The sequence below is a fragment of the Oratosquilla oratoria genome, chromosome 29 (assembly GCF_046742065.1).
Source record: "Oratosquilla oratoria isolate Oo_2021 chromosome 29, ASM4674206v1, whole genome shotgun sequence".
In the NCBI taxonomy this organism is placed as follows: domain Eukaryota; kingdom Metazoa; phylum Arthropoda; class Malacostraca; order Stomatopoda; family Squillidae; genus Oratosquilla; species Oratosquilla oratoria.
Window position 1 is genome coordinate 18,363,746 of NC_134805.1, and position 21,973 is coordinate 18,385,718.

At 44.8% G+C, this 21,973-nt stretch overlaps 1 protein-coding gene across 5 annotated transcripts in view; it reads left to right on the forward strand.

Annotated features, from left to right (window-relative positions):
* Nucleotides 1-21,706, forward strand: part of LOC143040622 (teneurin-m-like) — a 988,429-nt gene extending 966,723 nt beyond the window's left edge. For all 5 annotated transcript variants that reach the window (XM_076211786.1, XM_076211790.1, XM_076211789.1 and 2 more), the window contains 14 exons: nt 864-1,053; nt 3,453-3,760; nt 4,084-4,257; nt 4,719-4,891; nt 6,384-6,636; nt 7,609-7,844; nt 8,088-8,353; nt 8,934-9,042; nt 9,384-10,205; nt 11,608-11,879; nt 12,998-13,321; nt 13,870-14,043; nt 14,319-15,747; nt 16,159-21,706. In XM_076211786.1, coding sequence (XP_076067901.1) covers nt 864-1,053; nt 3,453-3,760; nt 4,084-4,257; nt 4,719-4,891; nt 6,384-6,636; nt 7,609-7,844; nt 8,088-8,353; nt 8,934-9,042; nt 9,384-10,205; nt 11,608-11,879; nt 12,998-13,321; nt 13,870-14,043; nt 14,319-15,747; nt 16,159-17,054 — 5,626 coding nt within the window. In that variant the 3' untranslated portion in view covers nt 17,055-21,706. The remainder of the gene's footprint in view (nt 1-863; nt 1,054-3,452; nt 3,761-4,083; nt 4,258-4,718; nt 4,892-6,383; nt 6,637-7,608; nt 7,845-8,087; nt 8,354-8,933; nt 9,043-9,383; nt 10,206-11,607; nt 11,880-12,997; nt 13,322-13,869; nt 14,044-14,318; nt 15,748-16,158) is intronic.
* Nucleotides 21,707-21,973: the final 267 nt, after the last annotated feature.

Below are 21,973 nucleotides of genomic sequence, written 5' to 3' on the forward strand. Positions count from 1 at the left end.
AAGGAAAAAAATCTGAAAACAATATGCAAGTTGGAATCTACCCAGACATTGTCCCCTCTTACCCGTTAGCCTAATTTTTACTTTGCATTACTATACATAATTCATAGATATCTATATATCAACTTTAACGAAAATATATATACATATATATCCATATATATATTTTTCTCCATTCTCAAATTATTGTATTTTCCTTATTCCACATTTGCCTGATTTTTCACTTTCATGTGTTCAATTTTGTCAAATCTAAATGTTGCATTTTGCTCTTCATTATTTTTTCCGTATTCCACTTTGCAAATTCCTTTTTTTTAACTGTTTGCACACAGAGATTTAAGTGGTTTACTGTTCAACTCTGAATATTTCTTATTAATTTCACATGTAACTTATCCTTTTTAATCTTTTCATCCCTTTTCCATCGCATTTATTATGTAGAGAAAACATTAGGCATGCGTTTGTATAATTTATTACATACCTCCCCTCATCTTATACTATTCGTACTTATATCCCTTAAGTATGATTGATTCAATACTGAAATATAATATTGTAGGGCACTTTGATATTGAACAATAATGATATAAAATTCGTGGATATAAATAATTATAATAATAATTGGAAACTCTCTGTAACGACAACCCCCCTTCCACTAAGATGTCAGTTCTTTTCCATCACAAATCTAGATGCCATTGTTCTGATTTCCCCACACTTCTTGAAATGTTTACTACCTCCTCCCCCTCCTCTTCCTCCTCCTCCTCTTCCTCCTTCTCCTTCTCCTTCTCCCCCTTCTCCTCCTTCCCGACCTTCTCCTTGACCTCGTCCTCCCTCCGGTGCTGTTCCTTCACCACCCGACTAACTATCCCCAACAGGCGAGCTTCGGTCATTCGAGGTCGGGTTGTCACTCGCGAAGGTCGAGGTGTCATCGGCCTTCGCGTAAACTCGAAAGAACGCGAGGAAGGATTCACTCTCACCAGGAAGGACGGATGGTTCGATCTCATGGTCAATGGCGGAGGCGCCGTTACCCTCAAGTTCGGAAAGTCGCCTTTCCAGATCCGTAAGGTGAGTTGGCAGGATGTTCGGATAACGGGGGCATACCCCGTGATGACCAACCACTACCCTTATTTATAAGAGAGTGTGTGTATACGTGTGTGTGTGTGTGTGTGTGTGTGTGTGTGTGTGTGTGTGTGTGTGTGTGTGTGTGTGTGTGTGTGTGTGTGTGTGTGTTTATGAGTGTACACATTCATATTGGTAGGACAAGGAAGAAACAGAGGTGAGCTTGTTTCAGATTAATCATGCTGACGTTTGTGTGCGTATACATGTGTGTGTGTGTGTGTGTTTATGAGTGTACACATTCATATTGGTAGGACAAGAAAGAAGCAGAGGTGAGCTTGTTTTAGATTAATTATTCTGACGTTTCGGGCACAAATCCTTCCACATTGAAATCACAAATATAAAAAGAACGTGCAAATGTCCGCACAGATTGCCCATATTATCTTGTAGCTCGTCGTTGCACCCGGATAAGAAGATAATAACTCAAACAATGAACAGAAATCAAACAAAAGAAAAAGAAATCGCTAACTGTTCCTAACTCAAAATCTACTTTAGCTTTAGATGAATAGTGACAAAGGCAAGGTTAAAAACTTCCAGAAAATCGGTGACTTCTTGAGAGAAAAGAGAAAGAATCCAAATAAGAAAAGTGTTACAAATAGTAGACCATTTAATAGTTACAACAACGTATTCATAACCGAAACATAGACAAACATTAACCTGACATCAGGAGCCAGAGGATAAATAATTCGACACTCAAACCAACATCAACTCTTATCAAACCAAAAAAATGTTAAATAGTAAAGAAAATTATGGGAATGAGAAAGGCGCTGGCATCACTACACATTTACATAAACAAAAAGTAGATACTGATGTAGAAGGGCTTCTTCCACAGCTGGTGGTAACAGCTGTAGAGAAGGACAGGTGCTTAAATACCATAAGAATAGGTCACTGGCAGGCGCGGATACAAGGGGGGGGTCCAGGGGGCCCGGCCCCCCTCCCCCTAACGCCCCGAGTATGGTACACTCATCTCGAGTTTGATTCTCCTTGTATAAACACTCTTTAGTGCGAATTTATGATTTGAATTATATTTGTGAATTATATATGATTTTACATACAGTTACAAGCAAAACAGACTAAGGTTTCTGGACCAATCTCTAAGCCAACAGCATTATTCTTGGGGTTAAGATATCGGCGTGTTTCAAGTATCGGTTATCGTTTATGGGTTGCCCCCCCCCCCCAAATAACATTCCTGGATCCGCTCCTGGTCACTGGACGACACACGACGTCCAAGTAAAGAGAAGGAAGTGTGACATATGAGGACACCGGAGTTTTGGGTGGAGAAACGATGACCTACAAGAGAAAGAGTCTGTATGCAAACACTTGGAAGAGTTCGACTGTGCCCTTTCCCAGGAACGTCTATCTGGAACGCAGATTACCCCTTTCTTCTGTCCTCACCAATACTTATCATGAATTACCGATACACATATTTGTGTGTTCTTTTCCGTTAGGTGGGTTTAGAATTTCCTCCACATTTTGCAAATATATGAGACAATTTAATCCCTCTCTCTCTCTCTCTCTCTCTCTCTCTCTCTCTCTCTCTCTCTCTCTCTCTCTCTCTCTCTCTCTCTCTCTCTCTCTCTCTCTCTCTCTCTCTCTCTCTCTCTCTCTCTCTCTCTCTCTCTCTCTCTCTCTCTCTCTACCACTTTATCTCTCTATTTCACTCTTTATCTATCCATGTATATCTCACCATCGTTCTCTCTTTCTATATATGTGCATACCTCTCTATCTGTCTCTTCCGTTGTCTCAAATTTAAATCGATCAGTTCACATGTATGAATGATATGGCCAATTCGTGAATTATTGCAACTATTTCAGAGCTTTTTGTGTTAAATCTAGTTTTAGGGTTTCCCACAGAGAGTAAATACACACATGATTTAGATTCTAATAAGCTATGATTTTTTTTTTCGTTTCTTTCTTTTTGTAACACAAGTAGATCAAGACAGTGTTCACAGAAGCAAACCTCTACATATATAATACAAAAGTGAAAAGTGAATAATCCATCTGCCGTACCAGAGGCTCATGACAATTTCACCAATCGAGTTTCTAAAGTTCAGATTCGAAGTGTTCCACGATTTGAACATTTCTTTCCCATATACCTCTAGTCTAGTTCAGAACATGGCGTCATTTGTCACAGTATTCCCGTGATTATCAAAAATCCCAGAACAAAGATTACGAAAAGATATATATATATATATATATATATATATATATATATAAATATATATATATATATATAATATGATATATATATATATGGTAATATATAATAATATATATATATATATATATATATATATATATATTATATATATATATATAATATATACTGGAACGCTTCTGGATTTTCAGATTTGCGTCATGGTTCCATGGAACGAAGTGGTCGTGCTGGACGACGTTGTGATGACGGTTGCCGGACGTAACGGAATTACCGACAACTCGGGTCCGGACGACGACGACGACGGGGTTGTCCGGAGGTCCGCGAGGCCATGCAAGGACCACGACTACAACCGGATGAAGCCTGTGGTTCTGGCGACGTGGCAACATGGCTTCCAGGGCGAGTGTCCAGACGTCGACGCGGTTCTGGTGGAGGCGCAGGCCGTGCAAGAGTCGATCCAGATTCCAGGAACCAGGATAAACCTCGTCTACCACTCCTCCAGGTGAGAAAGATGAAATGAAGTGACCATAGCTTTGGTCCGCCGAAGGCCAGAGAGTTTTATGCATCTGAGTGGGCAGAGGACCCCAGCTTGAAAGAGGTCTCGATTGACCGGGACCCACATCCTACTAAGGCTGGAATTTGTCCTTTTAGCAGTATAAAACCGCCCGGTATTTCTTGATCAATTGTTATTTTCTTTACGATAACTGTAACCAGTCACTTAGCGAAGGAAACCCTTTGGGTTAATGAAACAGGACACATTTCTACATTCTTCTTTTGCGTACATTTCACGTCTTCTTCAAAAACCTTTCTCTCTTCAACTCACAGAGCAAGAGGATACAAGTCAACTCTGAGGCTGCAACTGACGCCGGATGAGATCTCGCCCGCTCTCCGTCGAGTCCATCTCCGCATCGTCCTCGAGGGCTCTTTGTTCGTCAAGGTCTTCGAGGCTGACCCTGCCATCAAGTTCACCTACGCCTGGGATGGAATGAACGTATATAGGTGAGGCTGGATGATGATGATGATAATCATAAAGTTAAATTGTGTTTCAGACACAGAACATTGTGTCAATATCATGATAAAAGATTGTGCATATGTATGCAAATATTCACGTACACACACACAATCTCATACATACCTACACATATATATACATACATATATATATATATATATATATATATATATATATATATATACACATATACATAGACATATAACAACAATAATCACAAAAAACACGTGACTAAATGATCATGCAGAAACCACAGGGAAATTAAAGCTCGGAATACTGAAGACGTCGTAGTAGACGAAAACGTTAAGTATTCCGAACTTTAACTTCCCAGTGGTTTCTGCATGACCATAGACATATAAGCATTAACTTCCCAGTGGTTTCTGCATGATCATAGACATATAAGCACACCTACCGCTGTTGGAATTGACCCCCGTCCCTCGTCCGACAGGCAAGGCGTCTACGGCGTGACTGTGGCTAGGGTCTCGGTCGGCTACGAGTACTCCTCGTGCCCGACTCTCATCTGGGAACACCAGACAGCGCGCGTCGCCGGCTACGACCTCGAGATCTCCAACGTCGGCGGCTTCAATTTGCACGTCCACCATGCATACAATTTCCATCAAGGTAAGAAGATATGTACTGTATATAGAAATAATTGTATATACTGTTCATGTATACGCACACACACACACACACACACACACACACACACACATACACACACACACACTTACACACACACACACACATATATATATGTTTATATATATATATATATATATATATATGTATATGTATATACATATATATATACATATATAAATATATACATATATATATATATATATATACATATATATATATATATATATAATTCCGACAGTCGTCCCCGGACTCGAACCGGGACCTTGCGCAATGCATAGCCGAAGCTCATATATATATATATATATATATATATATATATATATATATATGTGTGTGTGTGTGTGTGTGTGTGTGTGTGTGTGTGTGTGTGTGTGTGTGTATACATATATATATAATATATATATATATATATACATAGATATATATATATATATATATATATATATATATATATACATACCTTACCTGAGACAAATAGATTCCGTTTTAAGGAGATAATAAACATGTATGATATATTATGAAGTGCATGATGAGGTCTTTTGCCAGAGTGAATAATGTCGCTTGGCGTTGGAACAATATTTTCACAAAACATTTTAATTTTGTGAATATTACGATCTCGTTACGGGGCTGTATTTCTTGTTCTTCTTCTTTATTTTGTTTTGTTTTTGTTTTTGTTTTTGGGGGGAGGGGGAGACGTCACTGTACCAAAGAAAGTAACTCCTTTGACGTCACAAGATATTTTTATCCTCTTCAACACACTCATGCACTTGACATTTTTTTTTTACTTCCTTTTATCTTCGATGATTCAATTCATTCCGTTGAAGGCTGGACTCTGGTCAAAACGGAGATTTGTTTGGTCGAAACTCCTTGTTGTCTTGATTTCGTCCACCTCAGTGGAATGATATTACCTTGTTTCTAGCCAGAACAAGATCTATAAATTGCATCACGGAATTGAGGATGTCAGCGGCCGTACACACATGTGTGAGTCTGGCCGGATGACTTTTTTTCTTTTTTACTGCCGCCAGGTGATTTTATTCATCTCCATGGTACCTCCTCTTTAGCAATGAGTTTTTCCAAATACAAGGAGTTACTCTAATTTCTAATCCTACTAATTTCTAATACCGGACAAACTTTGGGATATAACGGATCTGTCCGGTATTTCCATCGAATATAACGGATCCTCAGTTATAACGGATCTTCTGATATAACGACAGACCCCTGTCCCCATATCGTCCGTTATATCGCGGGTTTACTGTAATTTCTAATCCTACTACTAATTTCTAATACCGGACAAACTTCAGGATATAACGGATCTGTCCGGTATTTCCATCAGATATAACGGATCCTCGGTTATAACGAACCTTCGGACATAACGACAGATCCCTGTCCCCATATCGTCCGATATATCGAGGTTTTACTGTCCGTTATATCGAGGTTTTAGTGCACTAACCCGGTTCCTTTTCTTGTACAGGCATCCTACAGAAGGGCGACGGGAGGAACATCCACTTGGCATCGCAGCCTCACCTCGTGACGACTCTGCTGGGCACCGGGAATCTTCGGGAGGTCAACTGTGGGGAACACTGCGAAGGCCCGGCCAAGGAGTCTCCCCTTCTGGCCCCGAACTGCCTCGCTGCGGCTCCCGACGGGTCCCTCTACGTCGGAGACTTCAACCTCATCCGGAAGATTTGGCCCGACGGAAACGTGACGACTGTCGCCAAGCTCAAGTAGGTCCTGAGAATGAATTCACGCACGCTCGTGCGCACACACACACACAAGAGAAAGTTGGAATAAATTAAAAGAGAAAACAGTGAGTGCTAAAACTATACACGACTTTAAGAAAGAACTGGGTACGGAAAGATACAACTGCGGGTCCCTACGAACTTAGCTCTTCTCCCGCAAAATACAACTAGGTAAAACAACTAGGTAAATACACACACACACACACACACACACACACACACACACACACACACACACACACACACACACACACACACACGGCCCGGTGGCGGATTGGTAAGGCACTGGCCTCACAAGCCGGAGAACCGGGGTTCGATTCCCCGGCCGGGCGGAGACAAGTTGGGTTTGTCTCCTTTCACGTGTAGCCCCTGTTCACCTAGCAGCGAGTAGGTACGGGACGTTAGTCAAGGAGTTGTGACCTTGCATTCCCGGTGTGTGGAGTGTGAGTGGTCTCAGACCTACCCAGAGATCTGCTAATAATGAGCTCTGAGCTCACTGCCGTAGGGTGGTGTCTGGCTGTCTCGAAAAGAGGCTGCAGCAGATCCGAGGTGAGGTGAATACACACGTACAGTGAGTCACACACTCGGGTGCGAGCATTTGGTTTGTCCATTAAATATTTAACAAACGCGAGTTTTTCATTTGACATTATCTCTGCGTTGCAAACAAAGGTTTTTGATTAATCATTATCTCATGAAGTATATATTGACTTTGCGGAGTAACCAATCAAATTGGAGTGAATTGCTTTGGTAAAGCATAAAGCCGACAGGAGACCTTTCAGTCCATACCGAGGTTAGATAGAAAAATAATAATAAACAAAATAAATAGATAAAAAGAAAATGAAAAAAGGGGGACAATGGGAAAAGACATGCCATGTATCTTAGAGCCAAAAGGTCTCCTGTCGGCATTGCTCCTCGTTTGTAACCCATTCGTTTGATTCCCGCCCGTTCCTCGCACAGCGAAACGCGCGTCTCGTACCGCTACCACGTGGCCGTGTCCCCGATCAACGGCACCGTTTACGTCAGCGACCCCGAGGGGCACCAGGTCAGACGCCTCATCTCGACCGAGCGCGGAGTCAACCCAGCCACCAACACGGTCCCCGTCGTCGGGTCCGGCCTCCGATGTCTACCCGGCGACAGAAGCAAGTGTGGAGACGGGGGTCAAGCCAAGTACGCCCGGTTGGCATATCCAAAAGGTAAGAGATCCCGTTCACCCAATGCGAGACAGGTTACTACTATTATCATTATTACTATTGTTATTATTATCATTATTAACATTCCATTAATCATCGTCATTATTATCATTATCGTTGTTACTGGTATTGTTATCATTATTTCTTTTATCATTGACGTTGTAATTGTTATTATTGGTACAGTATTCCATCATCCACATGTTCTTGCCGAAGACACTCATTCACTCACTCACTCCTCAACCACAGGTCTCGCCATCTCCACATCGGGCGCGCTCTACATCGCCGACGGCACAAACATCCGCGTCGTCACCCCGGACAACATCATCGACACAGTGGTCGGAGGTCACGATCACAGGTCACACTGGGTGCCCGTGCCATGTAACGACACTCTGAGCCGCAAGCAGCTTCAACTGCGATGGCCCACGGAACTGGCCATCTCTCCACTGGACGGGAGTCTCCACATTCTTGATGACCATTTGATCCTCCGGGTGACTCCCGATAACCGTGTGCAGGTGAGTCGCCGAGTTCGGGGGATGCCAGTTCGAAGATCGCTAAGACTTCGAAGGTTTTGTCCTGGGGAAAAGATGTCTTCCGGCTGCTCCGTTTTCTTTTGTGTTTAACCTTCCGTTTTATTTTATCTTATATTATTGATTGATTGGTTGATTGATTGATTTATTGCTCTTTGTGTGGTGGTTATTTTTTTAACGAAGGGTAGCATATATTTTCCTTTGGGATCCAGATTTTTTGTATGACATCCCCGTATAGGGTGTTGACCCCACAAATTTTATGCAGTCAAGATCGTAAGGACTTTAGTGGCGCCCCTACGGATCAGAGTCAAGCAGCAGTCTTAAATGAATGAAATTAATTTCCGCTCAAAAAAAAATTATGATCACTTTTACGTTCGATTATCCTTTGTTCTGCTACCCTCTTTACCATTTTAATAACCTCTTCAATGTTATATTGTTCCCAAGGACAGAAACACTATTACTGCCGAGGAAAATACTAATAATCTATAAGACATAGCGATGGTATAAGGACATGATCCTACAGCCATGACCGAGACTTGCTTAATGTGTTTTCATCTTAATTCAGGTCGTAGCAGGTCGACCCCTTCATTGCCCAGAGCCCAAAGGCGATCCGCCAGATCTGGCAAGGGCTACTCCCCTCCCGGCTCCACAGTCAATCGCCTTCTCGCCTCAAGGTTCGTGAAGCATTTGCCCATGTGAATTGCCATGTTCACGTTAGCCTTTTTCCACATGGCGAAAATGCAGTTGCCCTCCCATCATTGTTCACCAATGATTGGTAAACTAAAACATGTCTTAATAGCATCAAATAGTTTTGTTGTATGTCTGAAAGAAAGTTTTGTTGTTCATACATAGTTATGTCAGCTGTTGATTGGTTAAGGATACAAAGCGAGCAATGTCATTTTCGCTGAATTAAAAAAAATATATCATAATTGAGAGATGCAAACGACACGCCCTACAACATTACCAAGCCAGACTACAGATTCGCAAAACTCACGTTACCCTACCCCTTCTGCAGGAGAACTCTATGTGGCCGAGAGCGACACCCAGAGGATCAACCGAGTTCGGGTCATCACGACAGACGGCAGGATCAGCAACTACGCCGGCGCTGAATCGAGATGCAACTGTCGCGAGGCTTCCTGTGACTGCCACACTCGCGACTTCGTCTCCGCGGCCACGGCCATCTTCTCCTTCATCTCGGCCATCGCAGTCACCCCGGACGGCGTCCTCTACATCAGCGACCAGGCGTCCTACAAGGTCCGTTCCGTCAGGTCGGTCCTCCCAGAGCCCAACGAGAACAGATTGTACGAGATCTTCTCCCCGAACACCCAGGAAGTGTACGTGTTTAACCGCTTCGGCCACCACATGAAGACGAGGAACCTGGTCACGGGGCAGACCATCTACACGTTCACGTACAACATCAACTCCAGCGCCGGTAAGCTCGCCTCCGTCACTGACGCCGCAGGGAGTCGGTTCCAGCTCATGAGGAGTTACTCCGGTAACGTCATCGCCATTGAGAACCAGCATAAACAGCGCGTTCGCATCAGCATCTCGATGAAGGAGACCCTGGAGGAGCTGGTAGCGCCCAACGGATACAACATCACCTTCAGATACGACGGCCAGACGGGACTTATGCACTCGAAGATGGAGGCGGGAGGGAGGTCGTACAGTTACGAGTACGACGAGCACGGACGACTCACCCGCGCCGTCCTGCCCACGGGACAGGTCATCCACCTCTCGTTCGATCTCAGTGTGAGAGGAGCCATTGTCACCGTCAGACGCGGATCCGAAGACCCTGTGGTGACACGCGTCAGGGGACACACTCTCAGTCAAATCACAGGTTGTTGTTTATCACTGTTATTGTTCATGTTGTTAACCGTTAACCTGTCATCAATATCATCGCCCATGCTACAATTATCGTTATCATCGGTATATTCACCAGGGTTACCATCAGCTTCATCACCATCATTATCGTCATGACCAATCTCACGCAGTTGTAGAATCTGGTGGAGAAAGTTCAGGGAATCAAGGAGAAATACTCTGCCGCCGGATTGTCTCATTCATCTTAGGGACAGTATATATATATATATATATATATATATGTATATATATATATATAAAATATATACATATATATGTATATATATATATATATGTATATATATATATATTTATATATATATATATATATATATATATATATATATACACACACACACAAAGTGAAAGGGACGTTTCCACTTATGATGGGGTGGTTAAGTCAAATAGTATGCCCATGATACTAATTGTTGCCTTGAGACTCGTTGACTGGAATCTCATAACTCCCACAGATGTCAGTAATGGCTCTCAGGCACCTTCCATAGATCTCCCTTAGAAGAAACGTCTGATTATTGTCTAATTTGCCTTAATGTGGGACTGTTTCAATGTCACAGGCTTATACTATAAAGAGGAGAGGGAATAATCGCCTGTTTTCAGTTTTCCCTCCATTCTAAAAGATAAGGGAAAGATAGTCAGATTGGTAGAGATCTTGGACCCAGCCTGGGGACCGTGTATCAGTCCCTCGGGGATGCACTACTACAGTGTCTGAAGGCTTATCTCATGGAGTCTGCTTGGGTTTCGTTTTTGTTTTTTGTTTTTCCCTAAAGACACGTCACGTCACCAATGCACCATACATTGCCACAACTAATGGGAGGGATTTTCCTTCCCTATTCAAGTCAAACCAGTTGGTACCCCTGTTTGTCTCATCACTGAATCCCTATATGGTTGATATTATTTAGTGCTATTAGCTTACATGACATTTTTCTCATATTCCATCAGTGTTTGATACCTAGTGTTAAGATCTCATGACTTAATCTATGTCTCCTTTTCTCATCTACTGAAAGTATTGCAAGAGAAAATATCAAATCAACAAGTAACATCACTGAAAATTGTGAAATGGTACAGTTTTACCAACTGATGCTTAGTTAGAAAAAAAGGAAATCTCTCTTAGTTTTTTTCTTTTTTTAAGTTTAGTTTTTGATCATCCTCACTTCTTCATCATAGGCACCAACCACTCTTGCACTCTCCTTTTCAATCGGGGCAGAAGCATTTGCTAAAAGTAGAAAGTTGACACGATAACATTAGACATAGCGTTAAGAAGACCAACCAAAAAAATATGTCATTTGAAATCTCATTTGTAGAATAACCGCCCCCACAACCCAGGTGCCGAAATAACAACAAAACAAAAATTTATTCCAAATTAGCCCAAACAACCGAAGTGTTGCCTGCAGGATCGCAAGAAACGATCACGGAAGTCGGGAGCACAGGAGGTCTGCGACTGTTGACCGCCTGGAAACACGAAGTCGCCCTCGAGACGAAGCCGTACCGAGTTCTGGATGCCGTCGGGCCCACGGCGGCAGAAACCTTCCCCGTCCAGTCTCGCCAGGAGACGCTCATCAGTCGCGAACTGGTCAACAATGTCGAGTGGAACTACGAGTCCGCCAGCAACATGCCGCCCGGAGACCACGGAATTCTGGTTTGTGTCCCTCACACTCCCTCATCCTCCTGCTACACCTCCTCCATTTCCTCCACCTCCTCCTCCTCCTCCTTCTCTTCCCCTTCCTCCTCCTCCTATTCCTCCTCTTCCTCCGCCTTCTCTTCCCCTTCCTCTTCCTCCTATTCCTCCTCTTCCTCCTCCTCCTCTTCCTCCTCCTCCTCCTCTTCCTTCTCCTCCTCTTCCTCCTGCTCCTCCTCTTCCTCTTCCTCCTCCTCCTCTTCCTCCTCTTCCTCCTCCTCCTCCTACTACTACTACTACTGCTACTCCCCTTCCTTCTCATCTTCCATTTCTCCCTCCACCCCCTCTTTGTATAGGATATTTGCCGCATAGATTTTACGCCGTCAATATTTTATGGACTTAAATGACACCCCCACGAATCATTCCTTCGTCAATCATTTCTGTAGAGGTTAACCTCCACTCAAAGAAATTTTTTTGATGATTTTTAACTTCCACTATCCCCTTTTCCACTGATCTCCTTAAATCTCTCCTTGTCACCTCTGTGAATCCGACTTTTCGGCGCGTCAGTGCACGATTACTTTCCAGTTCGTGCCAAGAGAACCGGGAATTAGAACGTAATACATATCCCAAACGCCTTTTCCCCTTTACACGGGAGGTAGCCAAAAAACAAAGGCATAAAATCCACTCCCACCCATTCCATCCCCACATACTCCACTCCCATTCACCCTTCAACCCTCCTCCTTACCTCTTATCTTGGCTCCTCCTGGATGACGGGTCATCCCTGCATCTCACCCACTGCCCTGGGTCGAAAGCAGTGTCGCAAAACACAGCATAAAAATGGAGGAGACTACAAGAGACCATAAGGCCTACACTAGGCAGTTCCATGTCTTTTACCACCTTTCATCCCTATCCATAAAGTTATCCAATCTACCCTCTAAAACAACCTATTGTTTCTCTGCTCACTTTATTGTAACTAAGTCTATCCCATTCCTTAACCACTGTTGGGAAACCAGTTCCTGTCTATTTCCTTCTTAAATCTAAGTCTAACCAAATTAAACCCATCACTACGAGTCTTGCCCTGCTGACCTTGCCAGCATCACCCCTGTTGAGCCCAAATTTTCCGTCTCCTCCCCCAACAGGTCTCCGGAACTCTCCGGGTGAACGGCGCCGAGCTCCTGACGCTGAAGTACGACCCTTTCACGTCCTCAGAGGCCATTATCTCCCCATCAGACACTGTCCTCCTCAACATCTCCTACGACAAAGTGGGCAGACCCACCAAGTGGCGCCCCATGCACCCACTGGTCACCACCACCGTCACTTATGACCACTGGGGACATATGACCCGGTGGACTAGAGGAAACCTGGCGGAGGACTACAAATACGACCCCTATCTGCGTCTGGTTTCAGTCACTTACGCCGATGGGAATAACGTTACCTACGAATTCAGGGATCAGTCGACTAAGGTATGTGAAAAACTAAGCATACGAAAAAGTCAAATACGATAAGGTAATATTAAATCAAAATAGTCTCAGTACCATAGTCAGTAGAGCAACGACCTGCCACCGCGCAAGTCTCGGGTTCGAGTTCGGGGACAACCGTTGGAATTATTTGATTGACATAGTCGTCACTGGCGATTCTATTCAATGTAAAATTAAATTCAATCTAATAAAACAAAAAATGGAATCAACTAGAAGAGAAGAAAATTACAATAGATGAGATAAAATTAATAAAGTATTGAAAGACCGTTACCCTATACATGTATTACAACACAACTATAGTTAAACATGCCCTTTTCACTAAACATACAATCTCACCAATCATGATCAAGCCATCATAGTGAAAGGACAGAGGCCGCATTGTGCCACTAGATGATATTAAGTTTATGACCTTTGAAAAAAAAAACTCTTACAAAACGAAAGACCATTAATCTTTAGCTTGTAACCTTTGGAAGAAGAAAAAAAAACTCTTGAATTATTAAAAAAGCGCTTTTGTTTTCTCGTTTCCCCCTCAGCCTGAACGAATCATCTACCCCAGCACCCGATCCTACGGCCTTATCTACGACGATGCTGGAGCTCTTCGTCAGGTCGTGACTCCGAGGGGCTTCGGATACTCTCTCCACCTCTCCACTTCCCTCGGGTTCTACCGCCTCCGCCTCGCGCTACCCGACGACCAGGTCGTCCTTCAGGTGAGTTTGTCCTCTGGGGGGGACACTCGAGTTGACCAAGAGCTCGTGGACTCACGGCAACCGGAAAGGGTCATGGGGTCTCCCTGAAATATTGAGTATTTTTATATTATTATCTCTCTCTCTCCCTCTATCTACCTATTTATCTTATCTCTGTCTCTATCTCTCTCTGTCTCTCTCTATCTATCTTTCTACCTCTCTAGTTCTCTCTCATATCACTGAGCCGCGTCTAATGCAGACCAGGAACCTCCACCAACACATGCCCCTCTAACTTGCAGGTTCGCCTGGATGAACGAGGGCGTCTGCTGGCAGTCACGCAACCTGGGCAGGGCGGGACGCTCCTCTACTCGTACGACTCGGCAGGTCGCCTCAAGTCCGAGATCTACGGCCATGGGTTAACTGAGTACTCCTACCACGACGAGGGACTCCTCCACCTGGCACGCACCCAGCACGACCGCCACGACATCCGAGTGGACTACCGGTACCACGCCGGGCTTACGAAGGAGATCCGGCTCAGGTACGGCGTCAAGAGTGGTCTGGACACAGTCCGCCTACGGTTCCAGTACGACGGGTCGGCCCGGCTTCGGAAGATGGAAGGCCAGATCAAGGACACCGCGCTCCCGGACGTCAACTACCGCTTCGACAACCAGACGGGTATTCTTCAGGGGGTCAGCGACTTGAGGATCATCCGCAACAGTTACCTGAAGACGGTGATGCACAACCAGAAGAAGTACTTCGCCGTGGTGCGGACCCAGGACGAGTACGGACGGATCTCGAAGGTCGTCAAGAACCTCCAGAGTCTGAACGTCTTCATCATGGAACTGAAGTACGATAATCGTGGGCGCATCAAGGAGAGACTGATCGAAATAGCAGGAAGGAGGGAGAAGAGCGAGTACATTTACACGGCCGACGGCCAGTTACTGGAGGTGAGAGGCACGTTCGAGTGGTCCTACGCCTACGACTACAACGGAAACATGATCGAACTGACCGAGAGCACCGGGTCTACGACGTTCCACTATGACAACTGCGACCGAGTCGGGAAGATCCAAGAGCAGCTTGTGGAGTACGACGAACGAGGCTACGTCATGCGCGTGGCAGAACAGAACTTTGAGTTCAACACCAAAGGCCAGCTGATCACAGTCTGGAGCTCAGACGAGAGCTGGAAGATCACATTGAGCTACGACTACCTTGGTCGCGTGGTCGTGTGGCGTGATCACCTGGACAATGTGACTCAGCTCATCTACGGACGACCGGACCTCCCCTACCTAGTGACCCACTACCACAACACCCGGACTCACACGACCATCACCCTCCTGTACGACGACCAGAATCACTTAGTGGCGCTGGAGTACCCCAACGACATCCGCCTGTACGTGGCCACCGACCAGAACGGTTCTCCCGTTGCCATCTTCGACGACAACGGCACGCTTCTCAGGAGGCAGACCTGGTCCCCCTTCGGCAGTCTCGTCGAGCCGGCAGGGTCCGAGATCATGATGGGCGTCGGCCCGTGGGGAAGCTTCCTGGAACCTGTGACTGGCGTCATGATCATGGAAGGTCATGCATATCACCCGAGGATCATGCAGTGGCTCACTCCGCAGTGGAGTTACCTCCTGAGACCCACGCGCCACGTCACTGATATGTACGTCTACCGCTTCCGCAACAACGACCCTGTCAACCCGCATGGACTTCTGGATCATCTCTTCAACGGTAGGAATAAACCTGATCATTTTGTTTATCTATTCATCTATTTGTTTGCTTATTTGTCTATCTTTTATTTGTCTACTCATTTACTTGTTTGTTCATTATTTCATTCATTTATACCTTACTTCATAAGTGCTCGCCAATATTTATTTATTATTTCATTAATTTATTCCTTAATTCATTAGTGCTCGCCTATACTGAATGTATTATGTATGTTAACGAATCCGATTCCTCTCATTTTTTAGCAATGCCTAAAGTTAATCTCATTATCTATGACTTATGAACTGTTACATATTTTTCAAGACACTCATAATGATCAATAAGATCATATTGGTTATACAATTTTCAAAATGGGTACTGTGTATAGGGATTTAACGTAAAAACAAACCACACTGACTCTTTGACCTGCTTTTCCAGATGTTTCCGACTGGCTCAAACTCTACGGCATCCACATGGATCAAATCCTTGGCTCAGAATACCACGCCTACACCATCCCCAAGCCCAAGATGGACCTGGAAGCCTTGTCCTTCGGCGCCTCGGAGGTCGTAGGAGGTCTCTGGTGCCAGTACCGCGCCGGAGTCTCCCACATCAAGGACCTCAGTTTCTTCTCAAGGTCTCACATCCAACGAAGTGTTGGGGCGTGGGAGGGCGCGCCCATATCCCGGCACGCCGCAGTCTTCGGCCCGGGCGTCCTCGTGTCGGACATCAACGGTCGCGCCCTCGTCACCGGCGTGGGTGAAGGCGGATCCTCCGTCATCGGGGACGTGATCCGTACGGTGTTGAACAACTCGCACATCATCGACGTGACGACAACGCAGCATGGACGCGACGTGTTCTACTTCGTGAAGGAGAGCAAGGAGAGAGCTCCCGAGGACGCGACGCACCTCGCCCGGCTCTCGGGGATCTTCAACGTGAGCAAGAGCGAGACGGAGCGAGGGCCCGAGATTCGCGTCACCACGCCCACGGCACACCTGGTTATTATGTACAGCCCGCGCGTCCAGGCCTCCAGGAACCACGTCCTTCGGACGCTGGCGGCTCGGGCGGAGAAGGCGGCGTGGAAGCGCGAGTCTGACCTCATACTCGACGGGCAGCCAGGCACCCACAACTGGAGCATAGAGGAACGAGCCGTCCTCGTGCAGTCGGGCCATGTCAAAGGCTATGTAGCTGCCCACATTCACCCACCTTCTCGGTTTCCGTTACTCGCCGCTGACCCTGCCAACATCATCTTCACGCCCGAGAGCAACCGCAAGAGACGCAAAAGCCGCAAGAAAAACCGCAGCAAGAAACGAAGAAACCATAGGAATCGACATTAGGACTTGCCGCAGCTCTCCCACCCTCTCTCATCTCCCCCATCCTCCCTCCCTCCCTTTTCTCCTCTCCCTCTCTCCAGGCCCATCATTGCTTTTCTCAGTAAGCCCCTCTTACTCTGCCTCTCACACACTCCTTTTCACTCAACGCCTCTCTCTCTCTCTCTCTCTCTCTCTCTCTCTCTCTCTCTCTCTCTCTCTCTCTCTCTCTCTCTCTCTCTCTTGTTCTCACTCGCTTCTCTCTCTCTCTCCAATCCCGTCTTTGTTTTTCTCACAGTCCCTTTTACTCTGTCTCTAATACTCTTTCACTCAACGCCTCTCACTCTCGTTCTCACTCGCTCCCCCTCCTCTCCTTACTCCCATCCCAGGGCGTGAGTGCAGCCCGCGTCACTTAATCGTTTGTGATATTTAAAGATAAGGTAACAGGAGTGGAGTACCGCAGTCGGGCGAGGCTGCCCTATCAGTGCCATAGCCAGAAACTTCCAGTGAGGAGCTCTGACCCCCCCACCCATCCACCCACCCACTCCCCACCTCAGACCCTCTCCCTTACCACACGCCCTCATCTTCAACCCCACCTAGACTACCCTCCCTCGCGCTCTCCCCACCCCACTTCCTCTTCCTCCTCCACCCGTTTCTCCTTCTCCTCCTCCTCCTCCGACACTTATTCTTGTTAATCTCAGTCAAACTTGAGTTCGAACCGTTGCGAAAAAATGGTCCGGGGCTCGAGTTCCGCCTGCGGTAAGGAACGCTGGATAAGACAAAGCAAGACACAAACACATATACAGTTTCCATTTTTGTGCCCATGTTGATATTTCCTGTGATTTCCATGTTGCCGTCATGTTTGCTAGCGTTGTGTTCCTCCTGCCGGGGTCTCCTCTCCGACAGGGCATTTTCAAATATAAAATGTGTTTTGTGTTTTTTAATATTATATAATATACATTTTTTCATTGCCGAAGTGAAAAAAAGAGAGAGAAAGCCACGGAAACTGAGCCAAGGTTGACACGATGGACGAGACAGACGAGGTGGCTGATGATGTCCTCTTTGGGGGATTGCCAGTCACTTCGTGGGTGCGCTGGGAGCGACATGGTCTCCCTGGGTAGCGCTCTCGAACTTGGGCCCGATGAAAGAAAATTATTTCGTAGCGAGAGCTCCGCACGTAGTTGACATATGGTGATACTCGTTGTATCTTCGAAGTATTATTATTCTTAGTGTCATCCATTACAAAGTACACTGAGAAGAATTTATATCGTAGAATCGAGTAAGGCCAGACCTTGGGCAATACTGGCTTGCCGACGACGCAGGAATAGCGTCTACCTCTCCCTGAGGAGGAGCCACGCGAAGAACCTGAGGACGAAGAAACCGTTCTTAACTTCCACCGCATTTTCAACTCACTGAAAAGGAATTTCCTATTCAGATGAAACTCAACCTGTGCCTGCGTGTATTATAGAAAAAAAAATATCACGTGTTGGTTTCTTTCTGTCCAGTCCAACACGTGCCAGTTAATCAGTGGTTTGGCGCCACATGGGTTGGATAAGCGCCTACTTTTGGTGCATCCGCGAGTGTTGCCAGAGGTACGACGACGGCGCCCTCGGCCCGTCACCTCTCATGCCTTTTTGTGACGCAACCAGTTTACAAGGTATTTGTTTTATCTTGCAGTATAATATTACTATTGTAGAATTCTATGTCTTCTTGGTGTTGATTTTGTGTCACGTTTGATTGCGTCCCCCCCTTTCCCCCTCCCCTCCCCCCCGCCCGCCCCCCACCAAGATAATAATATCATGTAGAATTATTATGAGGGGACTCCTCTATTTTACAACCGACGACAGGTCAAAGTACATCAGCATTATCAATAGGCCAACCCATCACACCGAAAGTAACGATCCAAGCCCTGATGTTCTGTGTACATAATAAGCATTTCTAACACTCCAAAGCTTCACATTTCCTTTCGTTCATCAGGGTATATCTCCTGCATATTATATAGTCCAGTTCAAGATATATACACAACGAAGGTGATTTGTAATTCAAAATACACATAGTAATACCAATTTTGCCGACCGAGACCTTCCAAATGTTACTGGTATACATATCATATGTGTAAAGACGACGGATCTCTCTCTCACTCTCTCTCTATCTTTGGTTTCGAGCGGAATAGAATATAAAAAAATAATAAAAAAAAAAATGATGTTACATCCCGTGGCATGTGTGACTGATTCTCCCATCGCTAGCCTTGGAGAGGACTACGATATGTAACTTTTTAATTACATACCTCGCGCGATTGTAGCCATTTGTCTCGCTCATGATCAGAAGTTGACAAGAGGCCGTTCTTGCCCCCAAGCCCAGTTTTGGCGCGCGCGCGCAAGACGCGTACCCCCTCTTGCATCCTTGCTTATCATTGGCTACGATCGTTACGTAACCATCCATTTGATTGGCTTGCGAATACCGTTGCATACAGTATAATCCTTTCTTTTATTGGCTGTTTATACGAGTGACCGCCTGCAAACTTGATATGATTGGTTTACGTTTAGCGATAATTATTATAACCCAGTCCGCTAACTGGTTCATCTCTGGATGACGCCATCTTTGCTCGGCGTTTCCATTCGGGTGAGATAGGATGAACATAAACATATGAAGACATTTGCTATTGACGTATTCTTCTCATTGTATGGGTAATGTGTGCTGTGGATCCGTTTATTTGTTCGTTCTAGGTGTCTTAAAACACACTTTTGACGAGAGGGAAAGAGTTTTAGCCAATTCGATTTGCTAGCTGGATATCTGGTTTTGGATGGCCATTTTGAAAGCAGAACGTGAGCTTTATAAGTATTATCAACGCTTCTGGGGGGAAATTCGTTCATTCGATATCCAAATGTGTATGTTAGTTTTGAAGATTAAGAAAAATACTCATAAAAGCACTTTTGTGTGATGTTGTCAAATTTATGTTCTATAGAAGAAGAAAAAAGAAATGTATGTTCATTTCACAAAACGATTTTCGTTCGTAAGATTTTTTTTAAGAAAAAGCATCATTAAGAAGCCCGTGAGTGATGTTGACAATTTCCTAGTTGCATAACTTGTCATCAGTATATTCTTCAACGAAAAAGAAGCTTCACCTATCAATTCTCACGTAATCTTTTCTTACATTGAATCATCATTTGGCAGAAAGTGTTAGGTACAAAACAATATGAAACAAAAAAACTAAAAACAAAAGAGAAACGAAAGCTATCAATTACAGCGTGCCGACGAAAGTCAAAAATTGTGTTGATGGACAAGTATTTCCGTTACGTGTGTACTACATTGCACGTTCAAGTATATTAACTAATACTCGGTCAGGTCAGTAGAACCTTTGTTTTATGCATCTAAGTGCGTCTCGTTTAATAGAATTTATTTGTTCCCATATGGTCACGAAACCACTGCTCACTTTATACACGTGACGTTTTTTTGTTTCAAACAGTCTCCCGCGTCCGCGTGTGACGTCATGATCCATCTCGTGCGTAGCTCCGGTACTAGAAGTGTCCGTTGGCGTGGCGCACCTGGCGTTTCCGTAGACATGACGCCGGTATATGTCACGTCCATGGACATAGCCAACGTATATAGACATGGCCCCAGAACTGGTTACTAGAGTAGACATGGACCCAGAACTAGTCACTTACTAAACGTGGCCTTAGTACTGGCTGTTTACTTAAAACATAATCCCAGTACTGGTCACGTAGTCTGAGGTGCCCCTAGTACTGGTTACTGAAGTAGACAATAGCCCCAATACTGGTCATATGATCTGAAGTGCCCGTAGTACTGGTTACATACGTAGACATAGCCCCAGTACTGGTCAAACGATCTAAAGTGACCCTAGTACTGGGAACTTACGTAGACGTAGACCCAGTACTGGTTACTGGTACCTTTACGAGTCGATCATGCGGTCAGTCGCACGGGAACGTATTACATTAGTTGCGTTACGTTCATTTACGTTCAGGACCGAAGTGACACCACACTAAGCCTCAGCGTTCTACATCTGAACCCTTTGTATGTCATAAATCGCATCCCTGCTGAGCACACAGGGTCTTATATTTCATACTCAATGTGTCTCTGTTGTGTGCGTTTGCTATATACATATATATAAATATATATATATTAATAATGCATCTAGGAGATTCATCTTTTTAGTAAAGCTAATGGAGATGTGACTTAAAGGGTCGCTCTGCGTTTTGACGAAGTAATACCATAACATGACCCCGGAACTTCTTGTTGAAAGCTGAAGTCGACTGGTGACGTCATGTCTCGCACCGACCTTCCGCGCGGGAGATTTACTCAGGAAGACAGAAAAAAATTATATATCGGGTGGAAAAGGCCATAGTATTTCTATACTCGAGTCTTCTCTACCCCTGAGCGTAGTGAGACTTACACCATGAGGAATATGGGGAAGTTTGCATTTTTTGAGAACGGACAGGAAGAGAAATTTGGACGAGTTTAAGCGGAGAGATGATGGGAAGAGAAAGAGGAAGGTCGGCCGAGATGTCGGCGTCACAAGGTAAAGGGACCGGCTGACTTCAAGGAGATTGAAAGTTGGCTGGTTAACCTGTGAATTATTATTTTTACAGACTGTACAAAGATGTAAATAACTTACAATTATCATTATTATATTGAAATAAAGATGTTTTTACTATTTTAAAGGTAATGTCATTCTTCCTTCATTATCCATATTATACCGAGAAAGGCTTTGTGACCGTGTTGAGCATCTGGTTGTATGAAAACACTAACAACAATGGAACAGAAAACTAATAAATGAAGGGAGGAGGTAAGTATAAAGTAGGTACAAATATAGATGCTCATAATTGTACATGAATGTAAAATTTAATATCGAGGTAACGGAAAAACCTTATCAATAACCTTGATGTATATATAGCTAAGACTAGACCAGCGAAATGGGATGGCTTTGA